Raw genomic sequence first — 27,680 nt, 5'->3', positions numbered from 1 at the left:
GGACTAAGAAGTAAAGCCTGAAGAATTTTTTAAAAGATTATTGTTTATTTATTTTTGAGAGACAGAGTATGTGTGGGGGAGGGGCAGAGAGAGAGGGAGACACAGAATCTGAAGCAGGTTCCAGGCTCTGAGCTGTCAGCACAGAGCCCCACACGAGGCTCGAACTCATGAACTGTAAGATCATGACCTGAGCCAAAGTCAGACACTTAACTGACTGAGCCATCCAGGTGCCCTAAGCTTGAAGAATTTCTAATGCAAAATGTGGAAGAAGAGAAAAAGAGAGAAGTATGAATAAATATGGCTTTTGAGATAAGGTATTTCAGTGCTCACTTTTTTAAAATTAGAGTGGGGTGAAAATGAGCTAGATTCTCCCAGTTTTTCCCCACTGCATTGGTTGCCACCAATGTAATGTACCACCATCTATCCAGATAGAAATCATCTGGAATTCCTTTTTATCCCTCATACCCTCAAGCTCTGTGAACTCTACCACTAAAATAGGTCCCTAATCAGACCACTCCCACGATCCTCACCTTACTCCCAGTCACTATCTTTTCTTTCCTTGCTTCCACTTTTGTCCTCCATCCCTATAGTACATCTCTTCAGATAACAGCTGTTTGTTTTGAAACAAATGTAAGATTAAGGCATCCTCCTACTTATAATCATTTACTGAGGTCCCATGAATCTCAAAGAAAAGACCAGAACCTCTTGCCATGGTTTAGATCTCTTACCATGGCCCGTAAGGCCCCACATGATAGGGCGCCTGACTTTCTCTGCGAGTCAGCACATAGTATTATACCTGACTCATACACTGTGGCCACTGTGGCTTTCTGTCTCTCCCTTGAACACTCCAAGATGACTCTGTATTTAGGAACTTTGTTCTTGCTATTCTCATTCAACAATTATTTGTTAATTCCTGATATATGCCAGGGACCTTTCTAAGTGCTAGAAATACAGCAGAAAACGAAATGATCAAAGTCTCGGTATTCATGACTCAGGTCTTCAGTGGCACTCTGACTCATCCCATTATTCTAATAAACTGTGTTTTTAATTTCTGAAAATTTTTTCATGAACTTATCACTCGCTAAACTTTTCATATTATTTTATTTATTTTATCTCTCTCTTTATCTCCCATACCTACTCTGGCCACCAATCACAATATAAGTACCATAAGAACAGGAGCCTTTTTTGTTAATATATAGTAAATACTTGGAGTGCCCATCACATATAGGTGCTCCATAAATATTTGCTCAGTAAATCAATCAATGAATAATTATATTTTGAGTAAACAGATAATATCAATAAATTGTATATGATTTTGTACTTGATTCTTTAGCACTGTGAGATCACCCTTTAGCATCTAGTATGCTGGAAAGCATCATCCAAAAACTTATATGTAAAATTCAAAATATGTTGAGCTGCATGGCTTTCCTCTTTGCTGCTGCTTTTTCCTTTCCTCTAACCCCATGTCCATGTATATACTTGGATCAAGAAGGGAATGCATTTGTTTTGTCCTGTAGTTCATTGAAGCTCAACTAGGTAGAATGTAGAGAGGTTTTGCATACAATTATTGACCTTCAGAAATCAGGAGATTCCTTTCTCATTTAGACTATGTATTTCCAGAGTCTATGTATTACCAATAGAACAAAGAAGGGAAAACCTGTTTATGAATACCTTTGTTTATTTTTTTCCTTACTGACTCTTTCCTTCATTCTGCATGCAAGGTACTCTGCCAGGTGCTCTAAGGTATGTACACAGGAACTGAAGAGCTTTATTTCTTATAGTCCAGTAGTTGTAAGCCTATCTTTTTATCCTGTTCATGAAGCAATCTAGCTGTTGACCTATTTCCTTTCAGAAAGGCATAAATCTAATAGGATGGGAAAATTAACTTTTTGCAGAGAACACTGAGAAGGAAAAGTATTGGCTAACACTAGCTGCTGTAACAAATAAGCCTCAGTAGAGTGGCTTACATTCTAGAAGTTACTTTTTCACTCAGGTAAAGTCTAGTTACTGGTAGAGGATGAGGTTGGGTTTTCTTCCCCACACAGGGTGTTGGTGTTTGGTAGAGGCCCACTGACCATCAGTGGAAGCCTCTTAATGGTCACCTTGAAGGAGTGGTGGAGTTTTTGTTTTGTTTGTTTGTTTGTTTTAAATGGGACTGCACACTTCCCATTGTGCCTCACTTTTGTGAACATGGCCTTGGGTGCAACTCAGTTATGTGGTCACTCCTTATTGCAAGAGGAACTTAGAAATGTAGTGGAGATGCATGCTCAGGAAAAACAAAAGCTAAACCAAGGTAAATAATGACCCAGTTTCTGCCACTGAGGCATAGCTCCCAGATCAATATAAGATCTCTGCAATTATATTAAAGACAGAGTAATCATTGTATAAACGTGTCAACATGTAATAGTTGTAAAAATAACTTTTAATGTTTCTATTTCAGTAGAGGTTTCCAGGATTGTTAATTTGAGTTGTTAATTTGAGTGATGTCAAACCATTATGAATTAGAAATAAAAGAAAAAAGATCTTAAAGCTGTCAACAATTGATGTTGCTATTTAAATTTGTTTAAAAAAAGGTTTAAAAAATGCAACATTTTGTACTTCTGTGGGATTATTACTATATATGTGTGTATGTACATATTTAGAGCAAAGGAAGGACAGAGGGAGAGAGGGAGAGAATCTTAAGCAGATTCCACACTCAGCACAGAGCCCAATGAGTGGCTCGATCTCACAACTGTGAGATCATGACCGGAGCCAAAATTAAGAGTTAGAAACTTAACTGACTGAGCCACCCAGGTGCCCCAGATTATTAGTATATTTTAGAGTTACACGCTAAGCTTGCCATATTTTCCCATTTTGACTATGAGGTACCTCACGATAGATAAAAGTATGTTACAGAAATTTTATTCTCAAAGCTGGAAGGAGTTAAGGTGTGGGGAAAGGATGTTCTTTGAAAGGGGCTATTAGGTTATTTTCAACCCACCCTACCACTCTTTCTTACATGTTTCATCAAAGGTGATCTAGGACTTGTATGAGGACTAGTTGCTTATTTGCATAGTGCATTGGGTTCTGGAAAGTGAAGATACAACTATTTTGCTGACTTTACAATGACAGAGCTTTTATTACTTTGCCTGAAGTCGTGAATAACTACTCAAACATATTCACATCAATTGTAAGTTAGTACAGAGTTGGAATAATATTTATTAAGTATCTTTATGAACAGTCTTTTAGAGTCTGATCTGTTCTTCAGTTCATAACTTCAAGTTTATTTATATTTGAGATACAGAGAGAGAGAGAGAGAGCAGGGAAGGGGCAGAGAAAGTGGGGATGGGGGGAGAGAGAGAGAGAATCCCAAGCAGGCTCTGCACTGTCAGCATGGAGCCCACTGTGGGCTCAAACTCATGATCATGAGATTGTCATCTGAGCTAAAATCGAGAGTTGGAGGCTTAACCAACTGAGCCAACCAGGAAGCCTTTCACAATATTTTTAATTGCTTCCCTCTAATGAGAGAAAAAATCAACAGCATAAGATTTTTTTTATAAGGGATATCAGAATGGGAGAATTTCAGTCCTCATCAATTTATCCCCCAACTCAGACACCACTTTTCTCTAATACAATTTTGAAAAGGAAGTAAGAGATAAATTCTGGATTAAAATTTAATTTGAAGTTTTGGATGCAAATACCCTTTGATTATTTAACTTATGAGAATTTAAATCTTTTTAAAGAATGATATTTGTAACCTGATTAACTTTTTCTGAGAAATAATGTACTGAGTATTCTCTATTCCTATTGTTCTGTTTGTACAGTTTGACATTAGTGGCCTGTACTATTATTGTTATCAGGATTTGGTCCATGGTAATGTTAGATTTGGCATACAGAATTTTTGTTGCTAAAAGTAATCATCCTTTTTAAGTGTCCAAAATTAACCTGTACAGTTTCCCTCCAACTGGTAAGAGAACATACTATGCATTTTCACTTTAATAATTTTATTAGAATGGAAAAATATGAGCCATACATCCTTGTTTTATTAGTATGTGGTTCCAGCTACATTCTAGTGAAAATAGAGTTCCTAAAATAAAGTTGAATGGACCATCTGTTTTAAAGAGAACATGCAAAAAGAATTGACTGTTATTGCCATTATTCACATTGCATATATTGTTGAGAACTTCATAAAAGCAAGGCCTTGCTATACCAGGAGTTATTGGGTTGAGACAGCATATGCTTTCCGTATGATATACTGATAATACTTTCTTGTCTGAGTCTACTATTTACATTATAAATGCTTATGCAAGAATTCAGAGACCTCATTCATTATATCCAGTGGTGTGCTGAAGTTGGCTTGTACAAACTTAAGAGAGCTGGTAATTAAATTTCTTAAAAATATGCAAGCTAGTTGTGAGGCACAGCTAAGATTAAAAATTATATAAATAGTACATAAATTTCATTATAAATGAAGTTCATATCTTATTGAAAAAATCTTTAATGTTTATTTTTGAGAGAGAGGCAGAGCACAAATAGGGGAGGTGCAGAGAGAGGAGACACAGAATCCAAAGTAGTTTCCAGGCTACCAACTGTCACCACAGAGCCTGATGCAGGGCTCAAACCCACAGAACTGCAAGATCATGATCTGAGCGACTCAGGCACCCCGAATTTCATGTATTATTAAAACTCATCACTTCCTAATTCTTTTACTACCTTTTCTACATTCTTGGTGTTATTTATATCTATTATTTCTGTGTGCTGGAATTACTAAATAATGTATCACTGCTTGTCTAACTCTGTGTTCAGTGACTTTATTATGGTAGCTTGAAATTGACCAGTGTGGGATTATTTAATACCACAGAAATTAGTGAATACTACAAGTCAGTACTTCTTCTGCCCCACCATGGAGAAAGCCAGTTGTTAAACATTTACCAGGATATCCCTAGTAATATCACTGTATCGCATAGTTGTTTAAAAGATGGCAGTAAGCAATCATCCTCATAAAATGACCTGAACTCGCAACAATTCATAAACCCATTTTCCATGTTCAAGAAGTTGAGGGAGTGCAGTTGAGTGCAAAACTATTCACTGTTTTTCCAAGGCAACAGCTAAGAGTTGCAAATTAACCCAAGATTACTTGTCAAGGTCACAAGAGTTTGCCACACAACTAAGCACTCCACTTTGAATAGAAATTTTAAACACCACTTCTTTTATTGTGGTGAGAGACATTTGGGCTCAAAGTTTCCTTGAATTTTGAAATATCAAGACTATCGTTTATTTCAATGAATCTTAGGAGATAAAAAATGAGAAGGGTAGATTGCTGAGAAGAAATAAATAACTGATCTTGAAACATACCATAGGATTTCAAAATATGTCTCTCAATAGTATTTTTCTTTCACACATGCTTTTTTCTTTTTGGCTTGATCTGGAAAAAAAGGTGCCAAAAGGCTGTGTTGTCTGTCTTTCTTTGGCAGGAATCCTCTGTCGAGCTCTTGGCTGCAAGCCATGCACTTAGTTTGGATAAATTGGGGTAAAATAGCTGAAACTTCACATACGTGTGTGTGTCTCTGTGTGATAAGTCTTTGGGCTTTCTTCTGGATTCACCAAATGTAGTTCCTGGAAATTAATTCTGACAACTTTTCTCCCCCTTCAACATTTTTAACAAAAATAAAGGTCAAAGTCTTCCATCTAATCATGAAAATAGAGCCCGTTGCAGCAAATTATCTCTTCTGCAAATGTTACATTCCCTGTAAATAAAACATTTAAATATAAATTCTTTGAGGTTTAATTTGAGATTTTCTCTTTCCCAAAGAAAGTCTTTGTTAGACTGTGTATAAGATAATTTCTCCTAGAAGGAAGAAAACTTGAAAGGAAGTTAAATAGGAGTCTATTATCTCAGGGATGAAACTGAAGGATGACTGCTCTCGTTTCTGCTGAGAAAAAAAATTAAGTGACATGTAAGAAAAGCATTTCTCAGTTTAAGAAAACTTGAAATTTTGGAATAAGTTACATATTGAAATGACATTATCTACTCCAGAGTTCTAAACACAGGATAAATGGTCAAGATTGGTGTATGTGTGGTCTTGGCCTGATTGCTATGGGATAAAACAGATAAATACTAAAATTCACTTCTAGGACTCAGAATCGAATTATAACTCACAAATTAGATTAGCAGCTCTTTAAAGGGCACTTTTTGCTCGACTTCATGGCACTGTGAAGAAGTAGAAAATACAACATCATATATTTATATAAATAAAGTAATACACTATACACACTCTCATACTGTGCTAGCTGAATGTTGCTAAACTCAATTTATTTCCTAAATCATTATATTGAAACTGTAAATGTATTATATAACAAAATCTTCTCATGAATCTTACTAAAATAATATTACTGTGTTAGGAAAACAAAAGTTTTTAGTAAAACTGCAAGTTTCAGTATTTGGGAATTTGTATTTTATAAACTTATTTGGTTTTATTTGCATCTTTTAATATTGTCAGTATTTTAATATATTGTTTCTATGTTCTTAGTTACTGATAAGCATCAATTCAAGCCAGAACAGATGTTATATAGATTTCGCTATGATGATGGAACATTTTATCCAAGAAATGAGATGCAGGATGTGATTTCAAAGGTAACAACCTCTCCCAGAGCATTTTATCAATAGCAGAATTCATGTTGTCATATTTCACCAGGATGAAATGCTGTTGAGAGACTGAAAAATATTCTTGTGCCATAGAAAATGACATAGATAAGCAAACCTCTCAATTCTTGCTGTTTAGAGTATCTTAGAATTTAGTCACTTTTTTTGTTCTCTTATGTAGTTCTAAATGGAAGTAATGAAATTCCAGTAACCAGAAGATTGTATCCATTGAAAAACTATGTCACATTTAATGACAAGTGGCCATTATACTTGAATAAATTAAAAATAATGTAAATATATAAAGTTCACGTGACAGTTTTGTTTGCACACTTGACAAAATTTATATTGATGTGTAATGAACGTGTAGTATGAGGTATTGCTGCATAGATTTTCAACTTATATCTTGAAATTTTACATTTTAAGAAAAATAGTTTTAAAAACCCTTTGTATAGGTATATGTCAGATGTTGTATGTGTATGACAAACTCATAGCACATTTTATCCTGTTTTTATTATTTCATTGATACTATTTTTCTGATGTAGTATAATAGTTGAATAACTTCTAAATTGGTAGAGATTATATAGGGATTCCAGAATGTTGATGGTGGATTTATTTGTCTCACAATTTCATTGGTCTGTCCTTTGAGTGATCTTCCTTGTTTTTGACATAATCTTTATTTTATAATAGGGAGTGAGATTATATTGCCGTCTCCATAGTCTGTTTACTCCAGTGATAAGGTGAGTCTGGTTTCTAAGTCCTGGACAACTTTTGGGGAAGTATTTATATTACATTAGGTAAATATCATTGAGTTGGAACTTCTTGGCTTATTTCGTTTTTCTTCCATAAGTGAAGAATTTACTTTTAAAGATTTTAAGTAATAATTTATCTTAAAATATTCCTACATTTTCTGAGGCTCTAAGTATGCAGTTTCTTCCACTCTTTTTATTCTGATTTCTAAAATTATTTGCCATTAATTCATGCTAAATTACAGATTTGATAATGAAAGGATCCACAGTTAACATTTAGTAAATAATAGTTGACTGGGAGATGGCCTGGAAATACTATGATTACTGTATATTGAGTTTTTTCAATTAAATTGCATAATTGAAACTTGGATGTGTATTTTCAGAATATTTCCTACTAATAGTCTTTTATCCAAAGAATATATTTTGTACTTGAAAATTAAGAATTTCTTTGGAGTTAATAAGTAAAATTTTATAATTTTATTCTCAACCATGATTTTCCTCCTGTAGAGATATGCCTTATTTTTTTGAAGTAGAATCATAGTTAATTTTCAGTTTATCTCTTTAAAAATAGAGCAGAAAACTTTGAGTTTTTTGTTATTACTAATAAAAGTGTTCAGGAGTATTATTGTATTTTTGTAACATATACACTTAAAGCATGTAGTGTCATGATACACTAATTTCCAGTGGGCAGATATCATTCAGAGTTTACTAACTGAAACTTAATGTTCAGAGCAAAAAAAACAAAAAAGGATTTTCTATTTCCAAAATGAATGAAGAGGCATTTCAGATCATAGCTATAGAATCCAAATGTTTGTTGTGCCATGTTTCTATTTTTCATTCTGGTTTCCAACTCCAAAGAAACTCAGAGCTTAAAAAACAAACAAACAAAAAGTTCAGAAGTTGCTGTTTATGTGTATTGGAATGCCCATTAATGTTTTATAGAGAATACAGTGCAGATCCTGGAGGAAGAAATAGAATCTCACCAATTACTTCTGAACGTGCCCTGTCCACTTCCACAAACAAGTTTTGTAAAGTGGAAAGAAGTGAAAATGAACCCATATTTATGGATTCTCTGCTAGAATTTTAGCACAGACACCCTGCAACTATTTTGAATAACTAGTACTAAAAGATGGCTATTTCACTCAGTACCAGTTGACTACTTAATTTGTTTTTCCTGCGAAACTAATAAAAAGCAATAGTGGTTACACTTTTCATGTCACTTGTGTATATTTACATTTTGTATGTGAGAAAACGTACTGTGAAAATATTTTTGAGCCATATGGGACTTCTTATCAAGAAGGTTATATTCCGTATGAGCTGATAAGAAGGAATTGTTCTTTGGCTAGAAATGACAATTGTTTATGAGTTGTCAAGGGAAAATTTATAGGGGAAAAACATAAAATGGATGGAATGTATGATAGTTATGCTTTTAATATGTGTGAACTCAGCTTACAAAAAGAAAAATGATTTGGGTGAAGAATTCACAGGCCCACATGTGTTTTGTAATAGCCTGACTACCCTTTTCCTTCTTTACTGATGCTTATGGAAACCAAAATGAAATGGATACTGAAGTATCAGAAACATAGAGGTAGATTCTAAATGATTTTTTTAATGTTTATTTTTGAGACAGTGAAAGAGAGAGAGAGAAAGAGAGGGAGTGTGTGTGTGGGAGGCACACAGAGAGAGGAGAGGCAGAGGATCTGATGCAGGGCTGGAAGTCACAAACCATGAGATCATGACCTGAGCCGAAGTCGTACACTTAATCTACTGAGCCACCCAGGTGCTGCTAAAAGGATTTTTTAAAAAAAGAATCTGCTGTTGATTACTGGCCAACTTAGTGTATTTATTAATAAAATCTCAGAAATTTCAACCGTATTTCAGGGACTTTTTTTTTATGAAAGTGGATAGAATGAGGTAAATATTAATTGTAAATTGCTGTCAGGGGCTAAAGAACTGTGAACAGAGCTAGTAATTATTTATCACTTCAAGTTGTTTGAGGTTTGGATCTTTTGACATTTTGAGAAGACTGTCATTTTCCCTTTGATCCAGGCCTGCAAAATGAATGAATTATAGATTTCTGCCCTTGGGCCCCATTCTGATCAGGAGTACTTTGTTGGTATCTAACTTAACTTTGAAAGATTTCTCAGATCTGAGAAGTCTGGTGAAAGGAGAGGCTGATGTACAGTGTGCTGATTTCCTTGGTTCCCTGGGGATGTGTTGTCACTTGTCCATGCTCTGATCAGACAAAATGAATGACAGGGTTCTCAGCATGTTTACTTCAGGACAGGCTTGCTATCTGCCACTGTGACTGAGCCAAAGGAATAATCCTCTGCTGCAAATCCAACCTTCCTGGAGAATTCAGGAATAAAAGGGGTTGCTTTATTCTCCAATTTTGAAGATTTTGTTTTTTTGTAGAGTCTATCTTGTTTTGAGGGAAGAAGTTCTATTTTGTTATTGTTTTATTAATGAGATACTGTATTACTAGCTAAGTTATTACCAGATAATAGAGCAGTAATAATTTACTTGTATAAAAGGAAATGTCAAAGAAGAAATGTCTTGCTTTGGTACCAATGTTTTAGCTCTTATGATATGAGCTAATGAAGGAGTTTTCAAGTATTATGTATACCTTGTAAATCTCTCTTATTTGCACACAATTTGGACAATAGATTCAGATTATATTGAATCTTCTGTTGCACACTGATATTAAATGACATGTTTTCCTGCAATTACTTGTCCTTTTGCTTAATGTTTTTGGCTTCTGTTTCCTTTACAGAGATAAAGATTACCATTTAAGAACCTACAAATCTGTAGTCATGGCCAACAAACTGATAGACTGGTTAATTGCACAGGTAAGTAGACAAATAGAAGTTGCTGAGTTACTTTCACTGCTGCTTTAAACTTTGGGGTGGTTTAGATACCTTTTTCTTAATTGCCATGTGCAGATGAGATGCAGTGAGATAGCTTGGCCAAGCACATATAGCTAATATGAATCAGAGTTAGGAGCTGAATCTAGGTAACCTGATTTCAGAATCTTCAACGTTAATTTTTGTACTATATGGTTTCTCAAGAGAAAGATGTTCTTATTTTTAAAATATTAACTGAGATACATCAAGAAAACTAAATGTAATTGGAGTATCACTGAAGTGTACTTATTCACATACACTAAAATTTCATGCAAGTGTGTATTCTATTTAGAAGTTAAGATTTTAGATGAAAGTAAACAATTATCTTTAGATAAAAACTAATTCATATATCCAATGGGCTAACTAGAGTCAGAACCTTTTATAACATTGTGGTCAATACATGTCATTGGAGTTGGTTCTGTACTTGGTATCAGAATTGGGGTTTCACATAGCAATTATAATCTCATAGAATTTACATGAACTTGTACTCTATGTTGACTCTGTGAGAAAACTGAAGAAAGGTGTTTTGAAGCAAAATTTGGTACTTAATAAATATTTAAAGTTCTGACTCAGTGGAAATCAATGAGCAACTTGTTTTCTCTTTTTGGCTTTTTAAAATACTTTTCAAATATGAGCATTAGAAGAATAGAATAAACTACTCAAAAGCTGGAACAAGTTGTAATTATTTTTTTTTCCCTTCAGGTTTTCTCAGGGGTCTGTTACAACAATGTCTTTAGAAATTGTATGTAGTAGAAATTGGAACAATGGACTGGGACTCCAGTAAGCTAGCATCTGATGATGGTTCTGCTGATAAGTAGTAATGCAAAGTTGGACAAGTCACTTAATCTCTCTCGATTTTATTTTCACAACTATTCTACTTACTGGAATCATTATCTAAGAGAGAAACAGGCACAGGGACATTAGAAAAACTTGCTAGGATTAACAACAGATACTTTAAAACAAATGAGTGGACAAAACATACAAAGCATGCATTGTAGGTGAATAATAATAAGCCTGAAAGCAAGGATGAAAATAAACACAGAGTTCAGGCAACAATATGGGGCCAACCTGATTAGGAAGAAATAAGATGAGAAAGCACTTTGTAATCACAAAATCTACAACTGTAAGATTTTACACACACATACACACTTATGTATTCATATATATGATTCCATACTTCTGTGAATAAACTAGAAGTTATCTAGATAAAAACATATCAGAAGGTTGTATTGGGCTTTCTTTATTGCTTCGGTTATATGATCTGATTATTTTTTCTGCAAGATAGTGGAAGAGAAGCTTACAAGTACAGGCTAAGCCAAACAATTTACTTTAGTGTCTTACAACTCATCTTACATTAAGAGGTTCCTTTAGGTGTCCTTAAAGAGCAAAGCCAGGAAAGTAAAGCAGAGATCCTGCATAATGATTTTTCATTAACTTTATTTAGTGTGTTTTCAATATATAGGTTATTTTCTTGCTGGGCAATTGAGATATAAGACTGAAAAGGGATCATTTGTGGTAGCAATAGATTTTAGTTAACATATGTTTTCATATTTAAACACTGTGGCTTTTGTCAGGAAATGTTAAATCTTTGTTTTTCACTTAATCTCAAAAAAAGGTATATATATGTGTATATATAGCAATTATGTGCATTGTGAGCTTACAAAAGTAATGTATGATGTAATAAATGTATGGCTTTGTCAATATCATGCTGGGAACCTCAAGTGAAGTAAAGACGGAATAACAGCTTTAGTTGCCTAAGTTGTGTTATATTTTTATGTGGTTAACAGGGGGATTGCCGTACCAGAGAAGAGGCAATGATATTTGGCGTCGGACTCTGTGACAATGGATTTATGCACCATGGTAGGGATTTTTATTCTAGAAACTTACAGATATATTTCACTGTTTTGTTTTTGTTAGGACCCTGCAAGTATGTCAGTGTCTTAGTTAAGTTATTTCGAGATGAACCAGCAAAAGTGTATGGGTCTTGCCATTTGTCCATGCTGGGTCACCACATCTGCATTCAACTTCACCGCTGGTGCCATTGCTATACTAGTTACTATTATCTACCAGTTGCCGTGACTTCCCTTCTATTTTTCTAGACTGATTTCAGAATAGCAAAAGCTTGAACTAGAAGTTTTGGGGTTTTTTTAAATAGCTTTTTTTAAAAAATGAAATAATTTTAGATAAGACTTGTAGTTCTTTTGAATGCCAGTATATTTTAAAATAATTAAATAAGGAACACCTGGGTGGCTCAGTTGGTTAAGCTTCAGGCTTTAACTCAGGTCATGATCTCACAGTTCGTGAGTTCAGTCCCCACGTCAGCCTGTGCTGACAGCTCAGAGCCTGGAGCCTCTTTGGATTCTGTGTCTCTCTCTCTCTACCTCTCCCCAGCTTATGCTGTGTCTCTCTTTCTCTCAAAAATAAACATTAAAAAATTTTAATGATTAAATGAGAATATATATGGTTGGATAATTATTGTTCTTTTTAGGAAAAAATGCTTTTATTTATTTTAAATGTTTATTTGACAGTGATAACAAGTGTGTGAGTGGGGAGAGGGATATCAATGCATAGCCCGTCATGGGGCTTGATCCCACCAACTGTGAGATCATGACCTGAGCTGAAATGAGAGTCAGACGCTTAACCAACTGAGCCACCTTGGCACCCTGAAAAAATGCTTTTAAAATGATCTCAGAGAATAAAATTTTAAATCTCTAGAAAAAAATGTGTTTCATTTTGGCTAGTAATTAAAGATTTTCTTTCCTGTTTGATGACTTCATTCCCCCTAAATTTATAAAAATAATAAGATTTAGTTTTCCCTCTCTATTCATACCGTCTTACAAATTCCACAAATCCAAACAATCTTTTTCACTGCTTTTATATGCTTATAAACACACACTGGATAACACTTCTGCCTGTTTGTCACATTCAGGTTATCACCTTTTTTACGAAGAAGGAAATATAGCAAATTTGCAGTGATGTTGAGAGCATCTTTGGTTAGCATACATTCATTTAGGAATTCCATTACATCCCACTATCCCTAGAGCCCTGTATGAGTTGTGAAAGAGAGTTTATCAGTCCATAAAGAACAAAATGAGGGGCGCCTGGGTGGCTTAGTTGGTTAAGCGTCCGACTTTCGCTTAGGTCATGATCTCGCGGTTCGTGGGTTCGAGCCCCCGCATTGGGCTCTGTGCTGACTGCCAGCTCAGAGCCTGGAGCCTGTTTCAGTCTGTGACTCCCTCTCTCTGACCCTCCCCTGCTCACGCTGTCTTTCTCTCTCTCTCCTAGAAATAAATAAAAATATTAAAAAAAAATTAAAAAAAAATTGGGAGAAATGGCATTATTATAAGGAATTAAAACTATAATATCAATCTGAAAACCTTCAAATATTCTAATTTCTCTTTAAGGGATAAATGAGCAGTAATTTTATCTAAATATCTTTAAATATTGAATTAAAAAAATATTGAGTTAACAACAAAAGTTTTCCCTATGAAAGTCTATGTCAGTAAAGCACAACCAGTTCGGCTCTTGCCTGGCCTTACTGATGTCTTTCTCATTCCCGTTAGACTGTTTGATGGAAGAAAATAGCAGTAGCAAAATAGCAAATAGATTTTGGGAAAGTGCTAAGATCACATAGTCAAGACCCAACTTGATCTCAAGTATATTCTCATTTCTGTTGTCAACTGTGATTTGTATTAACTGTTTAATTTGTGGTTGATAGTAGATTCATTTGTTGACCCAAGTTGCTGGCCAATTTTCCATTCAGAGATCAATACATACATCATCCAGTCAACAGCTATTATGTGGAACTCTGTAAAGATAATGAAATAAAATAGCTATCATTTTAAAAAAACGTTTATTTTGACAGAGAGAGAACAGGGGAAGGGCAGAGAGAGAGGAGGAGGCAGGAACTAAATTACCCAGGCGCCCCCCAAATAGCAGTCATTTTGTATTGCTTTCTATATGGCAATTTAGTCACACTTATTACCTCATTTTAGTTCTGTACATTATGAAGAAGTTTTCCCCATTTTAGTGATGGGAAAACTACAGTTCAAAAAGTTTAAGTAACTTCTCTGGGGCTCCTGGGTGGCTCAGTTGGTTCAGCACCAAGTCTTGAATTCGACTTAGGTCATGCTCTCACAGTTTGTAAGGTTGAGGCTTGTATAGGGCTCCGCACTGACAGCATGGAACCTGCTTGGGATTCTCTCTCTTTCTGTCTTTGCCTCTCCCCCACTCTCTCCTTCTCTCAAAATAAATAAACATTTTTAAAAAACAAAAGTTGAAGCAACTCTTCCAGTGTTACACCCAGAATCAATCCCAGACCTGGAGGTCTGTTTCATAATAAAGACAAACTTTCTACAGTGCCATGGGACCATTATCTTTCCTTTAGCTTCCTGGTTCAATGGATCCTGTTTTTCCAACAAGCACCCTTCAAAGTATTAAGGATAGATAGATAAATAGAAATAAAGAAGATTTCTATTTTAAAACATTTTGCCAGCTGTTGGGATCACACTGAATATAAATTCTGTCTATCAATACCTAGCCTTAGTTTTTAACAAATTTTTAATGTTTATTTTTGAGAGAGAGAGACACACACACACACACACACACACACACACACACACAGAGCATGAGTGGGGGAGGGGCAGAGCAAGAGGGAGGAAGATAGAATCCTAAGCAGTCTCCAGACTTGGAGCTGTCAGCACAGAGCCAACGCAGGGCTTGAACTCTCGAGCCATGAGATCATGACCTGAGCCAAAGTTGGATGCCCAACCGACAGAGCCCCCCAGGCTCTCCCAGCCTTATTTTTAAAAAGGTTAACTAAATATAAACCTTGTGTCATCAGGGCATGCCAGGAACCTTCAGGATTTTGGGGGGAAATATTAACATTCAGATAAAAGGGGAAAAAACTGATCTTTATTAAAATAAGATTATTTGAGAAAAACGTTTTTGAACAGAAAAGAACTAAGAATTAGTGGAAACTAAAATCACATTTCACCCAGAAGATACATTTCTGGTTTGAAGTGTTGGAACAAAAGTGACCACAGTGGGAATTTCTCACACACATAAGAGTAACATTTACCCACTTGAATTTTCCCATAATTGTTCAGGATATTAAAAACATACTCCAGATGTTCACTACAAATTCAAAACACTGTAGGTTTCTGTGTTTTGGATTGCATACATATCTTGATTCAATATAATCTTTTATTTAAATTTGGATTTTAATCTGGAAAGTGACAGATGGGTAAGTACAAAAGAGTCAAAATTGAAAAAATACTTAAAAATTCAAAATCCTTAGTTAATAGTAACTTAAAGAGAACGTCAGCTTGAAGTTATAGAAAGAGCAAGAACAATATCATAGGGATCTTTGTGAATGTAACTTGTTCACTGAATGTCTGTGAGTAAGGAAAATGAGTTTGAATTTTGGATTAATTATAACAATTTGAATTTCTGTTTTTTGTAGTCCTTGAAAAAAGTGAATTCAAAGATGAACCCCTACTTTTTCGTTTTTTTGCGGATGAGGAAATGGAAGGATCAAATATGAAGCACCGACTTATGAAACATGATTTAAAAGTAGTGGAAAATGTTATAGCCAAATCATTATTAGTAAGTCAACATGCTATATAAGTTTTCTTCTCTTATTCTGTTTGATTTGTGCCTGTTTTCATAGTCGCTTTGTGAATAATGTTAATATTTTGCATTTCAGATTAAATCTAATGAAGGCAGCTACGGTTTTGGGTTAGAAGACAAAAATAAAGTTCCAATAATAAAGTTGGTAGAAAAGGGGTCTAATGCTGAGGTAATGTAAATTAGCATTTTTACTTAAATTTGTTGTCCATGTCGTACAAATAGAGACGTTCCAAACAAGTTGAAATCAGCTTTTATGTATCTTTATTGAAAATAGTGTTACTGAGTGATCTTATTCTGAGGTTCTACCAGATGCTCTTGGGATTTGTGATAGAGTCCATGCACTCAACGATAGTTGGATGGAGATACTGTAAAGATCTACAACTATGAACTTCTTGACCTCCTAGGAGGTCACAGGTTTCATTCATGACCCTGGGACTTCTGTTCATCCTTCTTGCCTCGAATCCTGTGGAGACTACATCCAGTGGGGGCTATCTTATATATGTCAGATAACTCTTCCACTAAATCAAGGGCTAGGTCTTTTATTTTCCTATCCCTTTTGACTCATATATATATAACTTTCATCAGTAAAGCACATGCTTTGACTTACTTTATCGTTAGGTTAATGCTGATTAATGTTCTCACGCTTCGCCAGCCTTTTAAATAGAGAAATCTCCTGATCATTTCTTCACTCATTCAGAATGATTTGTTTAGTACCTATTATATGCAGGCAGTGTTCTAGTCTCTGGGAATACAGCAATGAACAAAAGAGAGAAAATTTCCTGTCCTCATGAACCTACTGGGAGTGTTATATCCCAAATATATCAGATTTAAAGTATTCTTACCTTGCTGCCTGGCTTATACAATGCTTAATCCTCAAGCAAATGTCTAAATATATAAATCTTAAATAAAGACTGTGAGAATGAATGAAGCATGGCTTTAAACTTTGAATCTATTTAAAGTTACCGGTAAACTTCCATCCATCCTCCCATCTGCTAATGCCCAAGGTGTCTGTCTTTTACCAAAACACAGACTCATGCAAGGCAATGTTTTATGTACAGCACATTAATTTCAAACAATAACTCTGGTCAACTCATACTTAGTGGGCTAGGCCAACAAATGACTATTTTCAGTAATTTTCTGTGAGAAGGAAATGTTTCTCCCAGACATTTTCTGCGGGTGTTCTTAGGGCACAGCTTTATCTGTCTTTGCCATTAATTAAATGTCCTTTGCTAGGTTTTCATCTGTTTAGCTGGTAATCAAAGCAGGATGTAGTTTATAGGCAGTAGGACTGGTTAAGAATTATGGCCTGTGGGCTGGAGAGGTAATGTCTTTCTTGTCATCTTTTCAGCCCCTGGCAATCTGTGCTTTTTGGAGCTCTTTTCCTTGAGTTCCAGGCCATCCCTCTCTCCTGCCCTGGAGATACTTACACGGTATCTATCATGCTAGTGATGCATATTTGGTTGTCATTGATGTCCATGTAGAGGTTGAACCTCTCTGAGTTAATTGGATATAAATAGAAAACACAGTAAAAAAATTAACCTAGGGTTTGACTGTAGTTTAAAGGATGAAATAAGAAAAAGCACTATAAGATATAATAGAAAGAGGGTCACAGGAGTAGTACAAAGTTAAGTCATAGAAGAAGGGGGTGGATTTCTGTATAAATGGGTGATCAAATATTAAACTAGGTCAAAGAGAATGATAATTGTGTATCTCCCCCACAGTTCTATTGTGTAAAGTTGTATAAAAACGTTGCAGATGTGTTAAAATGTCAAAAATCTGTAAGTTCTGGGTCTTTTCAGCTTCTAATTCTGTGGAAAAAAATAGGTTCCTTATTAAGATATGATTTAATTTTTTTTTTTTTTTTGCTATTTCTCTCTTAGATGGCTGGCATGGAAGTGGGGAAAAAGATTTTTGCTATTAATGGTGACCTAGTTTTTATGAGACCTTTCAATGAAGTGGATTGCTTCCTGAAATCATGCTTAAACAGCAGAAAGCCTCTAAGAGTTCTTGTGAGCACAAAGCCAAGGGAGTAAGTTGTATGATTTATGTGGGATTTAAAAAAATTATACAGAAATGAATAAAATAGAAACGTTAACTAAATACATGTCAAGAATTAAGTGTCTCATTGCTTGGAACATTTAAACCTCACCAACATCACTGATACCAGTCTTTAAATGATGGGAAAAACTTCTTAATGCTAATGCTTGCTGCTCAAATCAAGTAGTTTCAGTGGAAATAATTCTTTCTTTTTGTGGCCCAAATTTTCCTGGTCTGGGTTGGGTTGAGTTTGATTATAAGTGAAGAACACTAGTAGAACGCTTGATAATAAAAAAGTGCATTTCCCATGTTCATCTCTAACAATTTCAGGTCTATGAGTTGGTTCAATACCATTTATAATTAAGTGCTTATAAGAAATGGAATCACAGCCCGTGAAATACACTTCTTTGTGTTCTTATACTTAGAAATATGTCCATTAAAAAAAAAGCCTATCCATCTACCTATATTAGAAAAAATCATGTTGATGATAGCAAATTTAGAGTATAGATTTTTCTAAAGGAAGACATGTTTCTTTTAATCATATCACCGATAAATAACTATTGTTATTTTTTAAAATTCAGATAGTTGATTTTTCTAAGTACTGATGCAGATTCACACAATCCTATATTTATAAAATAGGATTGTGTTTTATTATCTGTTTTTTGAAAATTAATAGGATATTATGGATATTTCTTGGAAGACATTGGCTTTTCTTCTGTAAGTCACTTCTGGTCTAGTGTTCCCATGTCACATTTCCATGATTTGTTTAACCAAATAATTAATCAATATAATGCATATCAAGCTCTCAGCATAATGTCTATTTAAAGTATTATGATTATATCAAAATTACTGTTTAAATTTTAATTATATCACTCATTAACAGTGATAATCAACTTCATTAATTTTCAGTTAAATGAAGGTTGCCACTTTAAAAACAAAAGGTTGGGGCGCCTGGGTGGCTTAGTCGGTTAAGCGTCCGACTTTTGCTTAGGTCATGATCTCGCGGTTCGTGGGTTTGAGCCCCGCGTTGGGCTCTGTGCTGACTGCCAGCTCAGAGCCTGGAGCCTGTTTCAGAGTCTGTCACTCCCTCTCTCTCTGACCCTCCCCTGCTCATGCTGTCTCTCTCTCTCTCTCCTAGAAATAAATAAAACATTAAAAAAATAAAAATAAATAAAAACAAAAGGTTTATTTAACTGCTTATGAAAATATTTTTAGTATACATAGTATTCTTCCCTGCCTTAATATATATATATTCAGCTATAGCTGGGTGCACTCTTTATCTTAGGATTTGAAATGCGATGCAATGAGCTAGATTTTGCAGCATTAACTCAGCCAGGTTGCTGCTAAAACTTACCAAGGAAAGAGTGAGATGACACATTAAAATTTCTAATTTAGGAAGACTTTGGGCTAGAGGGCAGAGAATACCAATAACAGTATCTTCTCTCTAACCCTAATTTTGATCTATTACTCCCCCTTTGTCCAACCCTGTCTAGGATAAGGCTCACCCCGTTGCCTACCTCTGGAAACTCTGAGGACATTGTAAAGGAAAAGGATAGATTAGAAAGGCATTAGGGGGTAATAGTCTGAAGCAATCATTAGTAAACATAAAGGTCCTCCCTATGGCCCCACTGCTCCCTGATTTAATCCTGCAACTACTGATTCACTGATCCTGGACATTTCAACAGTCAGATCACTTCTGAAGTCCTCAACTTTAAGACTAAGTATATAGGGGCAAATCCTCAGTCCCAGTATTAGCTGCTAGATGAGCAGCATTGGAACCTGGGTCCTCTAACTTCTTCCTTCAGTGTTTGTCACACAGTATCTGGAACCCAGTATTTCTGATCCAGGTACAAGCTTCTCTTCCAATCACTTGCTTGCATTTTGTGTTGTTTCAACACCCTCATCCATTAAAAAATGGAGATGATAAGAATGCCTATGTCATGAAGATTCTAAGATCAAATAAACTTAGGTTAATAAAGAACTTAGTAATCTGTTCAGCAGATAGTGTGTACTCCAGTGATGTTATCTTTGATGCTTATCTGTTCTTTCATTTCATTTTCTTCACTGCTTCTTTATTATATCATTTTATATTATATTCTATTTTAAGGATACTAATTTTTTTATCTTTTAATTTGCTTGAAATCTACAGCTTTTCCTTTTTGCTAATATAGGATTCTTATAAGTCATTCTTTCATATTTTCTTACAATAGCTACTTATACTTGATGTAGTATCCTGTCTGGGGGTGGAAAAGGAGTAAATATGAAAGGTAAATGCAAATGAAGTCTTCCTTTGAATCTAGATGTATTTTATACTTGATAGCATCAAAGAGTTTTTCAAAAAGCTTTCTTTGTCGCAGATTATTTAGTGCTTACTTCCTTACTTACTTCCTCCAAGAAATAGAGCATTCCTTTTGTATGGATTTAATTCTTCCTTAAATAGACAATATAGTGGTCACAGCAGGGAAACATATTTTCCAAAGATCATTTTATGAAGAGAGTCCCAGAATAGACCAAAATGCATCTCATGGTGTTTTGTACAAAAGTTTTAAAGAAATATATAATAATCTTGAAGATTAGAGTCAACCTTCCCTAGCAATATTAGAAGAATAGAAGACCTTGCTTAGAAAGAACTGAGAGACTATTAAGAATTTCTCACAATCCAAAAGCAACAATAACTCACCATGGCCAGAAAGCCCTAAGTCATTTCAGCAAAAGTGAAATCTCATTCATAACATATAAAAGCATGAGCTTTTCTTCTATTTTTTTGTTTCATGCTCAGAAAATGTATTTATTCCCTTTTCTTTTCCATTTTCATGCGTCTTTTTTTTTTCTTGAAAGACACTAGTAACAGGGTGCTATTGAAAGTGCATAGAGCCTTAAACACAAAAAAGCATATATTTAAGGATAAAGGATAAATTAGTTCTTTGACCTCTACTCCAGCAATATGCAGATCACTTCTTAGTATATAACTTAGTTCATAATAATACTTTCGAGTTTTCCTCGGACAGACATTTCTATCACTGGATGCTGGTGTGCCTGCCTAGGTTATATTTCAGATAGCAATACCAGGCTCTGCCGTCAGGCATAAATGCTATATGTGGCTTTCTTGAATGTTCTAGGGACAACATTGCTCAAACTGCTCTAGTGGCTATTTTATAACCTCTAAGTAAGTGCCATTGTACCTAACTTCAGACTCTGTCTAACGTGCCCTTGAAGTGCTGCCAACATTTATTTCATGATTAATTCATCATCTTTTGGAAAACACTTTTGTTTCTTGGGCATCAAGGGCTATCCATCAAAATTTATTGCATTGTATTCATTTGCCATTGCTTTGGACTTCAATTTAAAATACTCTTTTTTATTGTTCTGATGTTCTTCCTTATCTTGTGTTCTCTGCTTTTCACTGTTGCTCTCTGATCTCTGGCTTCCTTCTGTGGAGTAGCTCACTTCTTAGTGCCAAACTGGATATCCCTCACTGGTTTGTCCTCACAGTTTAACTCCACTTCTTTCCTTCATCTTCTTTTTAGTGGGGATTCGTTGAAAATATATCTTTTCTTATTCAGGTTTTCCTTTTGATGCAATATTCTTTCAAAATTTCACTGAGTAAATGCTAATGTTAATCACATTCTTAAATTATTTTGATGTGCTGTTTGACACAGCTGTTCTTTTTTTTCCTTAAATAGTTTATCGTCAAGTTGGTTTCCATATAACTCCCAGTGCTCATCCCAAGAAGTGCCCTCCCCCATTCCCATCACTCCCTTCCCTTCTCCCGCACCCCCCTCAGCCCTCAGTTTGTTCTCAGCATTCAAGAGTCTCTCATGGTTTGCCTCCCTCCCTCTCCCCAACTGTTTTTCCCCTTCTTCTCCCATATCATCCTCCATTAACTTCCTCCTAATCCACGTACATGTGCAAACATATGGTATCTGTCCTTCTCTGCCTGACTTATTTCACTCAGCGTAACCCCCTCTAGTTCCATCCATGTTGTTACATCTGTTCTTTATAACTAGCTTTTTGTTGTTATTCTTTGATGAAGTTCCCAACGGGTAGGAATGTATTAATTCTGTGTTTCGTTTATTACTTTTAATAAAGAAGTCACAGTGCACTGTCTTCTTTGTGACAGTAAGCTAAGGAGAGAAGCTTCCATTTTATTGAAGTGCCTACTAGTTCATAGCATGATTCAGGGCAGTTTACTGATTTCTCTTTTAATCTCTACCCTGCAAACTAAGTTTTAGTATCATCTTTCTGTGGAAAAACTCAGGCTCGGAGAAGGTAAGGAGTTCATGCAAGTTATTCAGCTATCAAGTGACTTAAATGAGGATTCAGAGCTAGTTTTGTCTGACCCTAGAGCCTGTTCCTTATTCACCATATACCACACAAATGACGGTGCTCAATTGAGGAAGTCTGTCGTGCTTGGCTGCTGTGTGCCTTTGTGAGAGTATGCACCCTGATTGTCTCCTGGTTTCTCGCCCAGTTGGTGTCTTTTACACAGTAGATCTTCAGTACATATTTATTGAAAGAATGAATAAAGGTTTGGACACCATTGTTTTAACCAATTTTGTGGCATGTTAAAGTCATCTCACTTTGTTTTCTGATTGATTTCAGGACAGTGAAAATCCCAGATTCAGCTGAGGGACTTGGATTCCAGATCCGAGGGTATGGCCCATCAGTTGTACATGCAGTAGGAAGAGGTGAGAAATCCATTCTGCATGGCAAACAGCTTTTTAGCATGTTTGGATATTGCTTGCTAAACAAAAATATATTCAAAATGTGCTCATGTTAGGAATTTTCTCAATCCTATTTTTACTTGATTAGCTCAATGGTAGTATGTTCCTAAAAGAATAGATTTTTTAAAAAATCTCTTAAATTAAGGGACCTGGGCGGTGCCTGTGTGGCTCAGTCAGTTCAGTGTCTAACTCTTGGTTTTGGCTTAGGTCACGATCTCACTGTTTGTGGGTTTGAGCCCCGTGTCAGGGTCCCTACTGGCAGTGTGGCTGCTTGGGATTCTTTCTCTCCTTCCCTCACTGCCCCTTCCCCACTCCCTTTCTCTCCCTTTCTCTTCAAAACATTGGGGTGCCTGGGTGGTTCAGAGAGTTAAGCATCCAATTCTTGGTTTTGGCTCAGGTCATGATCTCATAGTTTGGAGGATCAAGCCCCATGTCAGTCACAGCACTGAGCATGGAGCCTACTTGGGATTTTTTCTCTGTCTCTCCCACTTGCTCTCTCGCTCACTCACTCTCTCAAAATAAATAAATATACCTAAGAAACTGTTAAAAATTATAAGGCATATTTATCATTGTTAAAAACTCTTAAGAGAGTGATGTCCCCCAATCTTGGTTTTCTACATGTTTCAGTTTAGCGAAAAGGTATAATGATTTTAAGGTTTACATTTGTATTTTTTATCTGGTGGCAAATAACTATATTTTTGTCCGTAATTCGAAGATGTGAATGTTAAGAATGTTAAGAATGATCTGTGTGCTTTAAAATCTTCTGCTATATGATTACTTCAAGTATTTCTATAAATGAAGCATTTTAGAAACCATAAAATTCATATAATAACTTATATTTGTGTTTTATTATATTTTTGTTTGATAGGCAAATAAACTATTGATATCTTTTGCTATCATGTATATTTCAAATTTTATACTAACACAGTAATGATTTAAGGGAACAACTGTTAGATCCTACATAGTATGTAACTTGCTGTTCTAGCAAGAACTCTCATTATAAGCTTAAGAGGCTATGTATTTCTCTTACAAAGAGACATACGTGCTTTTCATTACTAAGAAATATAAAATGTAGGGGCGCCTGGGTGGCTCAGTTGGTTAAGCATCTAATTCTTGATTTCTGCTCAGGTCATGATCTCATGGTTTGGTGAGCTTGAGCCCCACTTGGAGCTCCATGCTGACAGTGCAGATGCTGCTTGAGATTCTCTGTCTCCCTCTCTCTCTGCCCCTTCCCTACTCACTCTGTCTTGGACTCTCTCAAAATAAGTAAATAAGCTTAAAAAAGAAATATAAAATGTAAAATGTCTTAATCCAAACATTAAACTGGAAATTTTGAGAGGCATTGCTATCAGAATCAAAATTATCAAAAGCAAACCAGGTAGACCTTATTAGATTATAAAATTGCTTTCATTAGTGTGTATATGACAAAAATGAATCTTATTTCAAAAACTTCTCTTTTCACTCAGATTTTTAAACTATATTGACTAATAGGCATCTAAAATCTTTCTAACAAGTCATTAATATTATAAAACTGAAATGGGATACATTTCATACTGAGAGGGGATAGTTGAAACATCAAATATCTTATTGATTTTCACTAAGCCCAAAATGAGTAAGTCACATTATCAATACTATAAAATAACTGAAAACCTGCACGAATCAAGTTGTAACTCTGCCCTTATTACAGTGTCTTTTAAAGAGTAGAGCTCTGTCTTTGGAGTGTAGTTGTAGGATCCTCCCACATCTAGTTCCTGTGCTTTTGGCTTCTAAAGGGTAGAAGTCAGATCAGAAAAGTTCATGTACTTTTCCTTTCAGATGTATATTAAATGAAAAGATATTACTCTGTGGTTGCCTTTTGCACTGTAATTTTTCTGGAAGAAAGGAAAACGGTTTTCCCTTTGTTCTTCTTCAGCCCTTTCCCATGACTACTTACTAGAGTACACCAATAACTAAAGTTTTACCTTTGGAATCTAAAATTCCAATATACCAATTTCGTACTCCAATCTCTTATCACTCTGATATTCTCAGCTTGTTATTTTCATTCCTTTGGGACCTCCAGTCTTTTGACCTTCTTTTTTTCTCCTGGTTAATAATATCCCTTCCTTAGCCAGCCTTATCCCCCTGGTAGGTCCAGAATGACCTCAGTCATTCTGCCAGCATTAACCAGGGTCCTCTTGTCATTATTCTTCAGATTTACCCATGTTGCCTCTTTAGCCTTGGATCAACTTAATCATCTTTTTTGCTGTTTCTTCTGAGTAATTAGAAAAAACACTATCAGGGATGTGGAATTAGTGTCATCCTTGTTCACCATCCTGTCTTTTACTGGGCCTGTCTTACTACTCAGCAATCTTTTCATTTCTCTGATAACCTCCGTTTTTTTTTTTTTTTTCCTCATAATTGCCTCCTATCTTCTAAGATGAACTTCTTTTATCACCTCACAGACAAATTCAGGATCCTAGGTGTGAAGCCCTCAGAGTCCTATATATTTTTCTATACATCCACACCTTTTGTTGGCTGTATCACCATCACCAGCTTTCTTCCACCATTGAGGAAGAGGTCTTTTTTTCCTTTTTAGAGTTCAAGGTGAATCTTTCTATAGATGGTCTATATCACATCCCTTCAGATACCTAGTCTGGAATGTTTTGCTGTCAGAAATCCCCCTTCTAGAATTTCAACCTTTTCTCTTCATTGGATTATTATAGTACAAGTGGTGAACATGCTCAATTCTTTCCCATTAAAAGAAACAAAATGATCTTAACCTAGAATAGCAAACATAAAATCTTTCCTTCTTTCTTGTTTTCCCATCTAGATCCTTGCTACTCAAAATGTGATCCACAGACATATATATAGCATTGGCATCATCTGGGATCTGGTTAGAAATGCAGAATCTGGGACACCTGGGTGGCTCAGTTGGTTCAGTGTCCAACTCATGATTTCAGCTCAGGTCATGATCTCATGTTTCATGAGTTCAAGCCCTGAGTCAGGCTCCACACTGTTAGTGTGGTGTGGAGCCTACTTGAGATTCTCTCTCTCCCTCTCTCTCTGTCTTACCCCCTCCCGCCCCCGTCAAAACAAATAAATTAACTTTTAAAAAGAAAAAAAGAAATGCAGAAGCTTAGGACCCACCCAGAATATACTGAGTCAGAAACTACATTTTAATGATATCCTCAAGTGATTTATATGCACACCCAAGGTTGATAAGCTCAGCCCTAGAATAATGCTCTAATCACTTCTATTTTGTCATGACCAAACTACCCTGAAAATGCCAGTCGGTATTTTCAGCTGTGCTTCCTCACTTCCTATTGTAGTTTTAGCTCATTGCTATAGACACCTCTCCTCATCTTCCACCCATGTCTCCAAAGTCTGTCTCATAGAGTTATCATGAACTTGAATGTAAAGTACAGTAGACATTGATAACCTTTTTATTAATTGAGCTTTTTTTTTGGTGGCATTTGTTTAAACTGACTACTCCTGTTTGCTGGAAATGTTCATCTCTTGATTTCTAAGTTGACACTTCTCAGGTTTTTCTCCTCTGCCAGCTCCCTTCATCTATCAACCCCTTAACTGTTGGCTCCATCTTTTCTTCTCTCCCTTCTTGTTTTCTGTTAGAAATTTTATTAATCCTCTTGCTGGAAATTTTCAAATCTCTATCTCCAGCTTAGATCTCTTTCCCAAGTTCCATAGTCTAGATTGATTGATTGATGCTTTAATGTTTATTTATTTTTGAGAGAGAGAGAGAGAGCGTGCAATTCTGTGCCTTCCCATCTCTCTGCCCCACGCCCATTTGCATTCTGTCTGTCTCTCAAAAATGAATAAACATTAAAAAAATTTTTTTTAATGTTTAATAATTCCTTCATGGGAGAAGTTGCTTACAAAGAAAGGCTCTTCTAACATAAGTTTTGTAATCATTTGTATTAATTATATTCATTATATTTACTAATGGTGCTATATAAATGTTCATTGGCTCAGAACATCATATAATAATAATTGAAAGCTTCTGAAAATTTTAACTCACTGAAAAGATATGCCACTTCCATATGAAGTCTATATCTGTGCAAATAAATGATGGACAGTTGATGTTATCTGATTTTGTACTCCAAAATTCTGTAGTTCCTTGACCCTTTGTAGATATCCTGAATGCTTATTTTACTTAGCAAAGTCAGTCAATTGTAGTTACTAATTGACTTGATATTTTTTAAAAATTTCTTTTAACTATTTGCATTAAAAATTTTTTTTTAATGCTTATTTATTTCTTAGAGTCAGAGAGAGACAGAGTGTGAGTGAGGGAGGGGCAGAGAGAGAGGGAGACAGAATCTGAAGCAGGCTCCAGGCTCTGAGCTATCAGCACAGAGCCCAACATGGGGCTCGAACCCATGAACCATGAGATCATGACCTGAGCCGAAGTCGGACACTTAACCGACTGAGCCACTCAGGCGCCCCCAACTATTTGCATTTTAAAAAATGAAAGTGAATATAGAATTGATGAATAATTATACTTTACACCTGAAACTAATATAATGCTGTATGTTAAGTATACTTGAGTTTAAAAAATAAATTACAAAGAAATAAGACTGAAATTTATAAGGTATTATAAATTTGAAAAATATCCTTGCAATAAATGTTTCTAAGAAAAATAAAGTGAATACTATTTTTAGGATTTTTTATAGAATAAAGAAAGGTGAATAGGGTATACAGTTTTGGCTTTCTCATTTTGCCTTTGTATTTGTATATGTAGAAAATTAAGACTAATGAGACATTTGAAAGGGAAAATAACTGATTAGCATTGTAAAGGTCACTTTAAAATAGCCCTTCAGGGGTGCCCAGATGGCTTAGTTGATTAAGCCTCCAATTCTTGATTTCAGCTCTGGCCATGATATCTCCATTTCATGAGTTCTGGTGCCCCGTTGTGCTCTGCATTGGCAGCACAGAGCCTGCTTGAAATTCTCTCTCTCTCTCTCTCTCTCTCTCTCTCTCTCTCTCTCTCCCCCCCTCACCCTCTCACCCTCTCTCTCCCTCT

The 27,680-nt window shown here is 35.5% G+C and overlaps 1 protein-coding gene across 1 annotated transcript in view; it reads left to right on the top strand.

Annotated features, from left to right (window-relative positions):
- Positions 1 to 27,680, top strand: part of PREX2 (phosphatidylinositol-3,4,5-trisphosphate dependent Rac exchange factor 2) — a 288,146-nt gene that overhangs the window by 124,246 nt on the left and 136,220 nt on the right. Inside the window, exons 12-19 of the mRNA XM_077752494.1 lie at positions 6,510 to 6,613; positions 7,310 to 7,359; positions 10,142 to 10,217; positions 12,059 to 12,131; positions 15,736 to 15,878; positions 15,979 to 16,071; positions 17,783 to 17,931; positions 22,542 to 22,627. Coding sequence (XP_077608620.1) covers positions 6,510 to 6,613; positions 7,310 to 7,359; positions 10,142 to 10,217; positions 12,059 to 12,131; positions 15,736 to 15,878; positions 15,979 to 16,071; positions 17,783 to 17,931; positions 22,542 to 22,627 — 774 coding nt within the window. The remainder of the gene's footprint in view (positions 1 to 6,509; positions 6,614 to 7,309; positions 7,360 to 10,141; positions 10,218 to 12,058; positions 12,132 to 15,735; positions 15,879 to 15,978; positions 16,072 to 17,782; positions 17,932 to 22,541; positions 22,628 to 27,680) is intronic.

The sequence above is a fragment of the Crocuta crocuta genome, unplaced genomic scaffold (assembly GCF_008692635.1).
Source record: "Crocuta crocuta isolate KB4526 unplaced genomic scaffold, BGI_CrCroc_1.0 scaffold141, whole genome shotgun sequence".
NCBI lineage: Eukaryota > Metazoa > Chordata > Mammalia > Carnivora > Hyaenidae > Crocuta > Crocuta crocuta.
The sequence above is the reverse complement of the archived record's forward strand: the minus strand, read 5'-3'. Positions and strand labels throughout refer to the sequence as shown.